General features: G+C 43.8%; 1 protein-coding gene across 1 annotated transcript in view; it reads right to left on the reverse strand.

Annotated features, from left to right (window-relative positions):
• LOC109467499 (B-cell CLL/lymphoma 9-like protein) overlaps window positions 1-8,589 on the reverse strand; it is a 13,091-nt gene extending 4,502 nt beyond the window's left edge. Inside the window, exons 1-12 of the mRNA XM_019765511.1 lie at window positions 8,577-8,589; window positions 8,282-8,388; window positions 7,330-7,424; window positions 6,071-6,179; window positions 4,294-4,389; window positions 3,945-3,999; window positions 3,296-3,498; window positions 2,627-2,809; window positions 1,850-2,252; window positions 1,288-1,430; window positions 580-681; window positions 18-189 (exon numbers count right to left, since the gene is read on the reverse strand). Of these exons, the coding sequence (XP_019621070.1) occupies window positions 18-189; window positions 580-681; window positions 1,288-1,430; window positions 1,850-2,252; window positions 2,627-2,809; window positions 3,296-3,498; window positions 3,945-3,999; window positions 4,294-4,389; window positions 6,071-6,179; window positions 7,330-7,424; window positions 8,282-8,388; window positions 8,577-8,589 (1,681 nt within the window). The remainder of the gene's footprint in view (window positions 1-17; window positions 190-579; window positions 682-1,287; window positions 1,431-1,849; window positions 2,253-2,626; window positions 2,810-3,295; window positions 3,499-3,944; window positions 4,000-4,293; window positions 4,390-6,070; window positions 6,180-7,329; window positions 7,425-8,281; window positions 8,389-8,576) is intronic.
• Between the last annotated feature and the right edge of the window lie 3,637 nt (window positions 8,590-12,226).

Genomic DNA, 12,226 nt, shown 5'->3' on the forward strand with positions numbered 1-12,226 from the left:
GCTCCCCCCCGCCTCACCAGTGGAACCGCCCGGGTACCCCCCCGCCTCGGCGGTGGCGCTGCCCGGGTACGGCGGAGGCGGCTTGGAGGGCAGGGCCTGGGGCGGCAAGGTCGACGGGGTCAAACCCAGCCCCGGGTCGTAACCCAGCTGGCTCGCCTGCAGCTGCTGCCAGGGGTTACCCGACTGCACCTGGGGAGGGCAAAGGTCAAGGGTTATCAGAATGAACCAGAAGGGCAAAGGTCATGGGTTACCGACCGCACGTGGGGAAGACAAATGTCAAGGGTTACTGGACTGCACATGGGGAAGGGCAAAGGTCATGTGTTAACTGACTGCACCATGGAAGGGCAATGGTCATGGGTTACTAGACTGCACATGGAGAAGGACAAAGTTCAAGGGTTAACAGAATGCATCTGGGGAAGGGCAAAGGTGAGCATCTGATTTGACTTTGACTATATGTGTACATGATAAAAGCAAAATACATAACATAGACAACACAAAATATGCAGTAGTCAATAATCTAGAGATTTCTGAGTTCTAAACTCAGCTAACTAAGGGAGCCATGACTCTAAACCCACCCACCTGTTCGCTGTGTCGCATGCGGCTGAGTCGCAGCCGTGTCACGTACTCGATGTGGAACGCCACGATGGACTGCACACGCCCCTGGAGCACTGCCTCCGCAGCCTGAACAGGGCAGATCAGGTTACATCAAACTCTGAACCTTCATGTGTGGTACAAGACTGAAAACTAAGTATAAACTGAAGCTAATTGTGGATCAAATTAAAGCCAATGAAGACAAAACTCCACAGACTTGCCTTCTTTGCAAGCTCCGTGGAGCAGATGCTGAACCTCTATAGTTATGTGTGATACAAAACTCCACAGATTTTAAGTGGAGTTGTTTGGCATAGCGTTAGTGTGTTTGGCTCAGAACCAAAAGGTCCTGGGTTCGAATCCTGCCATGTGCCCTTTGGACAGGCATTTAACACAACCTTCTTCACTTCACTCAGGTGTAAGTGAGTACCTAGCTTATTGTACTTACAAAAAAGTAGTAGGGGACCTTCCCTATGTGATTGGTTCAAACCTTACAGCCTAGTCTCAGGGTTGATATCTTGAAGAGGTGATAGTCACCTGTTATGTCAATCCTTCCACAAATGTGGTAACTCTTTTACTGAGGGACGACTGCGTGTGCAAGATGTCGGTAGCTTGAGGAATGAATCCCCTCTACTATATACTTCCACAAATGTGGTAACTCTTGATAGAAAAATAAAAACAATATAAAAACAGACTTGCCTTGTTTGCCAGTTCTGTGGAGAAGATGTAGGCATACTGCTGTTGTTTCTTCACAGGGGGGTTCTGCAGAGGGGGGGCGTCCGCTACAGGGGGTAGGCTGGAGGGGGGTGGCGCGGGAGGGGGGCCCATCAACTCGGGCGTTCCTGAAACAGTCGTAGTCAGCGACATTTGATACACATTTGGGGTAAAACCATGTTTCAGGTAGCATCTGCTACTTTTTATCAGTGACTGGAAGCTACTTGAAACGTCTGACAGTTTTCAAAATCCAGTTGCTTGAGTAACTGTCTTCTTGTGTATCTCATGACCTGGATGTCTGGTAGCTACTGAAGCAACACTACATGCTTCAGTATGGGGTCAGTTAGCTTAGCTGGCACTCATGATACTGAGTAGGTTTACCATACGTTATTCAGCATGTCGGCAGAATGTACAGTGAATGTTTGAAACCAAAGTTGTTGGATCAAAAGTTTTAACTTTCAACAGTTTCACCCTACATTACTGTTCCAAAAGGGCTTTTTTGACCAACAGACTGGCATGTCTACATCATAGCGTGATAATCACTTACTTGCGTCTCCCTTGCTAGTATCGCTCTGTCCCGTTCCGCTACTGTCCCGCGAATCCGTGGAGGTCTCTCGTTTCCGCTTCTTTCCTGAGGGTTTGACCGGCGGCAGGTCGGCGCTGGACCAGTCTGAACCGGCTGTGTCCTCCTGAGACTGGCTGGAACTGGTTCTCAGCTGGTTCGGACCGGTTTTGTCCTGGTTTGGACTGGTGGTTGGGTTAGGACTGGTTACAACATCCTGACTGGGACCAGTTCTGTCCAGTTTGGGACTGGTTCTATCCGGTTTGGGACCGGTTCCATCCTTGGTTGGGTCAGTTCTGAACTGGTTTGAACCAGTTAGGTCTGGTTCTCTCTCCAGAGGCTCGGCTTTGCCTGAGTTCTGCTTCAAATCTGGCAGCTGAGTTTCAGCCTGGGGGGTGGGGGAGATAGTTAATGTTGTCATCAACTTTAAAACTTGAAACTTTATTTTCACACTCAACTTTGCAGTCAATGTATGAATTTTGTTGATTAGGGATATCACCTATGTGTGTGTTAAGATTTGTACAGAAATACATACATTAAAAACTTGATTATTATATATGAAATAAACAATGACTAGACGATACAAACGAGTTTTCATGTTGAGAAACTTCCGCAAACCTTTCAACATTTGCTTTCAACATTTGTAATCACCTGCCTACCTGCCTAAATGCCTAGGCCAGAACTGGCCCCTTGCACCTGGCTTTGTAATCACAAACAAGCAAAAACTGGAAAAAATCAGGAAATACAGTGAAAAAAACCTACTGCATTTTCAGGTGGTGCTACTGATGCAGCTGACGTTGCAGTACTGCTCGGGACTGCCAGGGGTCCTCGGTGTCTGCTGATGTTGTTGCTGCTGTCGTGTCTGGAGAGGCGGGAGACTTGGTTCACCTCCTCCTCCTCCCTTCTTAAGAACTCGGCCGTCTCAAACCTTCTTCTGTCCGCATCCTGAAGGAAGGAACCACAATCTTTAAGGAATGCTCCACTCGAGAAGCAGGTATCAAAATTCCTCAGAGTAAATTGTCATGCTTGAATCAACCAGTTTGTTTTGTCAAGCTTTCTGAAGATCAAGTTATACATGTGTTTAAATGTGTAAGTCTGTGTGTGTGTTGATTTACATGTGGGTGTGTATGGGGGGATGGGGGGTTTACTTACCTGAGTGAATCCCTCGAGGGTCTGTAGGGGGCCCAGGATGAGCGGCAGCTGTGTGTGAGGGTGTGAATGGGGGGATACTGACCTGAGTGAATCCCTCGAGGGTCTGCAGGGGGCCCAGGATGAGCGGCAGGAGCTGTGTGTGAGGGTGTGAATGGGGGATTACGTACCTGAGTGAATCCCTTGAGGGTCTGCAGGGGGCCCAGGATCAGCGGCAGCAGCTGTGTACGTGGGTGTGTTTGGGGAGATGTCACTAAGGGTGTGAATGGGGGGTTTACTTACCTGAGTGAATCCCTCGAGGGTCTGCAGGGGGCCCAGGATCAGCGGCAGAAGCTGACCGTGAAGAAACTCGTACAGCTCCTTCTCCTGCGGATGCGTCGTCTTCCGAAACTTCTTGACAAACGACGTCCACTCCTTAAGACTGCTGCAGATGCACTCCCACTTCTCCCCCTTCCTGCCCACACTCTCCTTGTACAGTCGCAAGTCTGAGAAGTAGTAGTAGTAGAAGTAGTAAGCCTTTATTGAAACTCAAAAGCTTGTTCGGTACATACATATGACCGCTTTTCAACAAGGTCGAGGGTGAGGGCGGGGTCACGGATTACAAATCAAATTAAAAAGATATAATACAAAAATAAATAGTAATCATCAGTCCATTATCAGTCCAAGTATCATACTTCTAAATGTTCCCAATGACTGGGCTGCTCGTACATGTGGTGGCAAGGAGTTCCACACAGAAGGAAACAGAGGAAAGAAGCCGTTATAGTCACATAGTAACAGAGCCAGCATGTGTGCATTTCAGCATGTCAGTAGAACATACTGTACGTTGGACAGGTTACTGTCATTAGCATGGACTACAAAATTCAGAGGAATAACAAAAAAAAAAAAAGAAATAACAACTAAACAAACATGACAAAAAAAGATCTGTACTCACCATCGAAGTACCAGTAGGTGTGCTTCAGACTGTCCTGACCGATTGGAACAGCTCTCTGTGCAGGGAAGACAAAACCAACAGGTTACAAACACAACACCACAGGGTGTCCGCTACAGCACTGGTTACTATGGTGACAGCTGTCTGGTCCAGGTCATTGACCTTATTTGTTTGGGAGGGAAGAAGAAATGGAGCAAAACCAATTTCATTTGTTTCCTATTGCAAAGGTAAATATAATGTCAATATTATAGTACTAAAGAATAGTCTGTAATAGTCATTTGCAATGAACATCACGGAAAAGTAAAAGTGCTAGCCATTTTTCTTTAAGAACATGAAAAGTGAAAGTGCTCACCATGTCTTCAGGGTCATACGTCTCGTCGAGATACTCGGACAACTCCTCCACTTTCTCCTCAAACACGTGGTCCGCTACACCCTTCAGGAAAACGAGCTGGACAAAAAACAGCACATCCTGTTACTGTGCTGAAACTGTGCTACTGTCATACTGTTCTCAACAGAACATTCTGTTACTGTACTAGAACTGTGCTCACCAGAATTTTTCACAGCATAGTGGTCAGGTACAGAAGGACAACTTTCTGTGGCACAAGTCGTGCATTGAGTCCCCAAAAACATGACCACAGCAGGTCTGGTATTCTTGCAAAAAGATTTTGAAAATCATAACCTCCTGAGACACAATTTCTCACTTATTGAGGGTTTTCCCTTTCTTATAGCGTCATACTGAAGTTATAGTCTCATTTTTTAAGGTTCTTCCCCCCACAACACCTACGCTGGTTGAAAGACAGTGTAGGGGCTAAATCACAGCATAGGGGGCCCCTATGCTCAAACAGCGGCAACTATGCTAGATTGTCAAAATCTTTCAGCTGCACAAGACAAGTTCTTTGCATCATGACCTACTTTGTTCAGATGCAATGTGCATTTTACATATTTCTAGCAAAGACCTGTCTCCCCCTACTCCAAGTGAGCGCTTCCAAACACCCCCCCCCCCCAAAAGGGTCATCCTTACCACAACATCTAGCTATAGGTAGCACACTGGGCTACATGGCTGTAGAAATAGGTTACACTAAAACAAAATATGGTTGCCCAGCACAACTGGACAACCAAGTAATAATACGCTGCTAGCCTAACCAGGTTGTACTAAGCAAAAAATGGTTGCCTAGCACAACTGGACAATATAGTATTCTATACGCTGGTAGCCTAACTAGGTTTCACTTGACAAAATATGGTTGCCCTGTGTAACTGTACAACCTAGTAATACTCAATAGTAGTATTTTGCACGCTGGTAGCCTAACCTGGCTGGCAAAAGACTGGTAACAGGCTGCCTGTAGAAATGTCTGCTGCCGTAGGGCCTCCGACCCAGGCTAAATTCCCACAATTTGTCTTCACTTATTTACATCAATCAATATTTACATCAATCAATACTTGGTACTTATAATATAAACCTGCCTTTCTCACAACTCTCCAGTGTCACTGACGAAAGCTAGTGGACGCTACCTGAAACATCTGACTGTTTCCAAAATCATATCCAGTTGCTTGAGTAACTGTTTTTGGCCTATCTTATTACCTGGATGTCTAACCTTCATCAACATAAATATAATTTTGCACATAGATTTTTCAAATTGCACCTAGAATTTTTGCCAATGTGCAATTTTGCACGTACCTGAAAAAAAAGTATTTCAAGCCCTGCAGTGTCACTGATGAAAGCTAGTGGATGCTACCTGAAACGTCTGACCGTTTCCAAAATCATATCCAGTTGCTTCAGTAACTGTTTTTTTGGCGTAAATTTCCAGAAAATGCAGTTTCTGAGGTCTGCTGATGTCAGCATTTTCATTTCCTGTCTGCAGAGACTTTTGCAATGAATTTATGTCACACGGGGACCGACTCGGCAGTGCCATGTTGGCTTCTTATCAAAGTCAGTTTGCCATGAATTTATGTCAAAGGGGGACCGACTCGGCAGTGCCATGTTAGCTTCTTATCAACATCAGTTTGCCAGGAACTGAGACTTCATCTGTAATGTAAATGTTACACTCTAGGGACCAACTCTGCATAATCACGTGATTTCTAAACAACATTGTTTTTTCTAATAAACACACAAACAACAGCGTCAGGCTTACCCGTTGGTAGGGGTCCATGTCTGCGTACGCCGCGCCAGTAGCGAAGGGCTTCCATTGGCCCCCGGTTTCCGCCAAAACTCTCTTCACATCTGCCTCCCAACTGCCCAACCTGCAGGTACAAGGGCAGCCATTGGTTACACTGGATGTATCGAGCATCCTGATTGGTTCAACCACCAAGGGAAGCCATTGGTTACACTGGATGTACCAGGCATCCTGATTGGTTAAACCACCAAGGGCAGCCATTGGTTATACTGGATGTATCGGGCATCATGATTGGTTAAACCACCAAGGACAGCCATTGGTTAAACTGGATGTACCAGGCATCCTGATTGGTTAAACCACCAAGGACAGCTATTGTTTACATTGGATGTATCAGGTTCAAAGACCAAGGGCAGCCATTGGTTACACAGCCTTTTGTGTTGACTCCATGGCTCATATCACAGAATTTTGGGCTATCATAGGATGCTAAGGTCTGCTTTTTTTTCTGCCCTGTTGCTTCACATTTTTTCTGAAAAAATCCGAGAACAAATCAAATTGGGGTGGCCTTATAGGAGGAAACTGAACCTTTGAGACGGCCCCCATATGACACCCCTCCAGCTAGACCTAATCTGTAATCTGGGCATGACGCACACGTCAGGATTTATGGAAATTTCATGTTTTATAAAACACAAATCTCAGGCATACAGCAACAACAGGTATTATGTCAGGCCATACCAATATTGCATTTCTTGGTAGAGCTGTGTGCCTAGTAATGAGGAAGGAATGAAAACTAAAAACCTTAGTAGTAGTAATATATTAGTTTTGCCCATGTTTTATCTTTGATTATTCGCATCTATTGATAATAAACTAATAATATAATAAATATTTACTTACCTGGAAATTGTTATTTTAATACTAATGCAACTGGATGGATTTTTAAAAATGTTTCAAGTGATACTGTAATTCCTGATGTTTCCACTGCACTGTTATGTTCACTGTTTTCACTGTCACTTCTGTACCGTGAACTTATCATTACAGTTAACAAATAATTCCTGGACTTTCTTTTTCCTGCACCTGTCGCCACCGTGAATATATAGTTCCGTGAACATGTCAACTTTTCTCAAACCGCGAATTTTTGCTACTGTGAACATAAATGAATTACAGTCTTCGCATCTCTTGATAATAAACCTTCATAAATATTCAGTCACCTGGAAATTGTTACTCAAGCAACTGGATGGATTAAAAAAATCACACATTGGCCTTATTAACGTATGCCTCACCTGATATCGCTACGGCTCAGCAGGTAACGCAGCAGACGGGCCAACGTGTCAGCAACGGGAACGCTTTCACGCTGACGCAGCTCTGCCTCCAGTCGCTAGGGGCAACAAGGTAAACAACAACAACATCAAAAACAATGTACACAACAACGTCAACTGCATGACCAAAAACAATGTCAACGACAATGAAGAGCGAGTGTTTACATAAACATGGTAAAGAACAATGTAAACAACAACAATGTCAATGTAAACAACAACATCAACCACACAGTCCTTTTTATTTATCTATTTATTCATTCGTTAGTATCAGGGTTCTAGCTAGCGCGAAGTAGTGTAGGGGCCCCCTACGCTACAATTTTCACCCCCTACACTAAATTTCACCCCCTACGCTATAATTTTGACCCCCTACGCTACATTTCCAATACAGCACAGAGGCATTGTGACTGTATTTCTTTGTTCAAGAATGCCAGATCAAATGTGAACAATTACCAATCAAGGATACATTGTATATACCTTAGAAATAACATTTTTTCCCTTTGGGTATCCCTCAAATGGCCCCCTTTTTTTTAGCTCAATTTTTTAAAAGCTCTGCCCCATCCCCCCCTCTCGGTCGCTTTGCTCCCTTGACATGCAGCCAGTACCACTACGCTAAAATTAAATCCTAGCTAGAATCCTGAGTATAAAGATACAGACAAGGCTGCCCAACTAATACTGGGCTGTTCGTTGGGGGGAAAAGATGCAGGACCAATACAAAAAGAAAGTTACTAAGTTTTAAAATATGAACATTAATTAAACGTTCAAATTTAGTGTTTTCTCTTGGTATTTTTATAAATATTCTCTGATTTTCCACAACATCAACCGATTAGAGTCCCCAGGAGCACCTCTCCCAAAAAAATATTTGGGGAGACAACTGACAGTTGTGGAAAGGGAACACAAACAACAGTTTTTTCTGTACCTGTGTGTTGATGTCTGCAAACCCAAACTTCTGTCTGAAGAGTCGCAGGAACTGGGCCACCTGGACTAGCTCCCAGGCTCCGCGGAGGTCAACACGCGCCTCTGGTTCTGTAAGGGAAAACAGGGGTGTTACTGCAGCCTTAAACAGTCTGGGTGCCAGGCTAACTGTGCATATAAACTAGCTCCCAGGCTCCGCGTAGGTCAACACGCGCCTCTGGTTCTGTAAGGGAAAATACAGGTTTTACAGCAGCCTTAAACAGTCTAGGTACCAGGCTAACTGTGCTGAATAGGCTAGCTCCCAGGCTCCATGCAGGCCAACACGCGCCTCTGGTTCTGTAAAGGAACACACACGTGTTACTACAGCCTTAAACAGTCTGGGCACCAGGCTAACTGTGCTGAATAGGCTAGCTCCCAGGCTCCACGCAGGTCAACTCGCGCCTCTGGTTCTGTAAGGGAACACACGTGTTACTGCAGCCTTAAACAGTCTGGGTACCAGGCTAACTCAGTAACTGTGCAGATGGACAAGCTTCAAGGATCTGCATTAGTATGCAAGATGTTTGTATTGGTGTGAGTGTTACATTGTACGATTTTTTCAATGAGGTTAAAAGTTTTTAGAAATTTTCTAAAAATTATCATTCTTGAAACAATTTAAAAAAAAGCACAACTTCTGCCTTCCAGGAAGAAACGGCAGGTGATTTTTCAAATTATTTATAAGTTCTTGACAGAATTATCATATCCAGAACCGTGCCTATCTAGTGTTATGCCTGAATGGGTTAGGGTCAGGCACGGTTCTGGATACAACAAGAATCAAATTAACTGAACATAGGGAAGTATTCGCCTACAAGGAAAAATAAGTTACAGACATAATGGCCATGTCTTCTCTCTCCTTACTTTAACTTAGTACTACAAATATTCCACTGTGAACACATCATCAACAACAACATTTCAACAAAAGTCTGATGCTGACAAAAACACTAAAAGGTACACAATTATAAATACAAACAAGGATTGGGGAGGTGATATGTGCCTATAAAAATGTATGTGAAAGACCGAAAGTTAATTGGATATTTTGGGATATCAATATTGCAATAACTTCCGCTGTAATCCTGTATCACTGTTGATATGATGATTATACGATACATGTGGGAGAGAGGTGCATAAAGTTAAACTCTATTTAACATTTGGTGCAATTTCTCCTGCAAATGAAAACATCAATGAAAACACAACAAGGGTAAGTGCTTATAAAATTATATCATACACAGAGAGTTAATTTGATGGTTCTATCAAGTTTTATTGCAATTCTATATCATTGCTGCTTTGACAAAGGAGAGAAAAATGCACAAAGTTGAACTCCATTAATAATAGATGAAAATTGTCCTGCAAATGACAACACAACACCCCACATTCCCTACCACTTAATCACCCAACAAACCAGCAAACACACAAACATGGAACACAACAACTAAACAACTGTCCTGTGCTCTATGTGTGTGTGTGTGTCTGTGTATGAGTGTGTGCATGCGTGCATGTGTGTGTGTGTGTGTGTGTGTGTCTGTGTTGGGTGATAATTTATGTGGTGGGAATGTGGAATGTTGTGTTGTCATTTGCAGGACAACTTTCATCAGAAGATGCAATTTTAACTTAATGCAATTTTCTCTTTTTCTCTGTGTGTGTGTGTGTATGTATGTATGTGTGTGTGTACATGAATGTGCAGTTGTGTAAAGTGTAAGTGTGTGTGTGTGTATGTGTATGTGAAAAGGGGGAGGGGGGCGTTTGCATATCTACACTGGAGCCTGCAAAGCGAACCGTAGTAAACACAGTCAGTCCCACACACCCAGGATAACACCAAGACTTCCCGGCGGGTCCCTAGACCGCTAATAGCCGGCTGGAGCTGCGCTGTTTGCGGTGTTTGGTGCAGGGAGGGCATGTTTGGGTCCCTACATGTCCCGATCGCGTAAACAAGGAGCCAGTTTCTGCTCAGCGCCGATCGCAGGGAAGCATGCAAGCTATCGTCTGAGGTGCTGCTACCAACATGGCACCCCACCCCTCCCCCTACCGAACTCCCCCGGCGTTCGCGGGTCCTTCCCCGCTTCTAGGACCGTCTTGCAAGCTTACCTGCATTCTTCCGAGCCCTCGGCATCCTCTAGCGGCGCGGTTTCACGATTTGAGGGGGAAAGAGGCGCGTTCGGACGATGTTTCCGCCATTCTGGACTCGGCCAACATCGAAGGTTGCTGATCACGTAGGTCAACTTCGTCTCACGTGACCCGCTACACGCCCCCTGATTGGTCCGCTGGGACGGGGATTTGGCGGGATCCATGCAAGGGAATGCCGAGAAGTAGTAGTGTAAGAGCTGTACGAATCTTTTTCGGAGGAGGATTATTAGTTAAAAAAAATTTAGTTTGGGCCACAGCAAATAAATTTCGTGGATGCCGGACTCTTAAATTTAAGCGATGGGCAAAAAAATTCCTGCCTTTTTTAAAAATTAAAGCATGCAAGGGAATGCCGAGAAGTAGTAGTGTAGGAGCCGTGTGAAATTAGCAGGAAGATTATTGGTTATCGAAAATATTAGTTTGGGCCACAGCAAATAAATTTCGTGGATGCCAGACTACAAATTTAAAGCGATGGGGAAAAAAATACCCTATCTTTTTATGCATGCAAGGGAATGCTGATGAGTAGTAGTATAAGCGCCGTGGGAATCATGTTAGATGGAGCATTATTGGTTTTTGAAAATTAGTTATTGGGCCACAGCAGATAAATTGAATGGTTGCTATTCTCCACAGACTCCAAATTTGATGCAATGGGGAAAAGAAAACTTGCTTTGTCTTTTTTTGAGAGCTGGCTAAAATAAATCAAGGAGCTTTAAAATTACTGGTTATCGAAAATTAGTTTGGGCCACAGCAAATAGATTTTGTGGATGCCATTCACCACAGACTCCAAATTTGATACATGGGGCTAAAGTATTTTTCTTAATCAGGCAAGGGAATGCCGAGAAGTAGTAGTGTAAGAGCCGTGCAAATCTTTTTAGAATTTGAATCTTTTTAAATTCCTTTACCTTTTTTTGAAATCCGGCTAATCATTCATTCATTCATTATCTTCCCGTACAAGAAAGCAATTCACAGTAAAGACACAAAATGGAGCATGTGACAGTCATAAAATATCTATTTCAACTGTTTATTTCCGTCCAGCGCTACAGATTAATTTTAAGAATTATTATCAATATTTCGACATTGTTTGGAGCACATAAAAATCACATTTCCAAAAACTGTAATATAGAACTTAGAAAAATGAATAATGCAACAAAAACACCATCAACACCACAAATTTTTACCTGTATAATTTTACGTAGTTACAGGTTTGCGATAGCAAAACCTGTTCTATTTTACCTGGATTTTATGGGCGCCGCCATTTTGTTTCCCGTCATGCAATGGGGCAGGTCAAAGTTGAGTGAGGTGCATTGTGGGACCTGTCACAGGCCTACAGTGTAAGGACGACACCTAGCGGTATGTTTGGAAAGAGCAGTAATTGAAAGCCTACCTGGTTGTGTGTTCATTTTGGCAGAAGTGTATAGAGGCGATGGCTTTGACGTAATAAAGGCGAGTCTGATTGTGTTTAGCACTTGACGTAATTTTCTTAGCATGACGGGAAGGAAACTTGGCGGACCTAATGCGGCGGAACTTTAAAGTTGTTTTTTTTATGATGAGATGGTGAGGCTTTGGTATTAGTAGGGTGGTCTTGAGGATCTTGTCGAGGCCGAGCCTAGGGACGACAGATTGTCCTCAAGTACAGGGGTTAGTAGGTGGGATAAGTGGCATGAAGTTTTGGTATGAGTACACTTCCTGATTTCAAGTTCATTATGGAAATTGTAAGTTTTTTTTCAAGCTTACCAGTCCATTATACAGTGACTGTATAGGCGTTTGTAAACGTTTTTACGACCTGCCTTTCAGG

Source organism: Branchiostoma belcheri, unplaced genomic scaffold (assembly GCF_001625305.1).
Source record: "Branchiostoma belcheri isolate BF01 breed outbred unplaced genomic scaffold, Haploidv18h27 scaffold180, whole genome shotgun sequence".
Taxonomy (NCBI): Eukaryota; Metazoa; Chordata; class Leptocardii; order Amphioxiformes; family Branchiostomatidae; genus Branchiostoma; species Branchiostoma belcheri.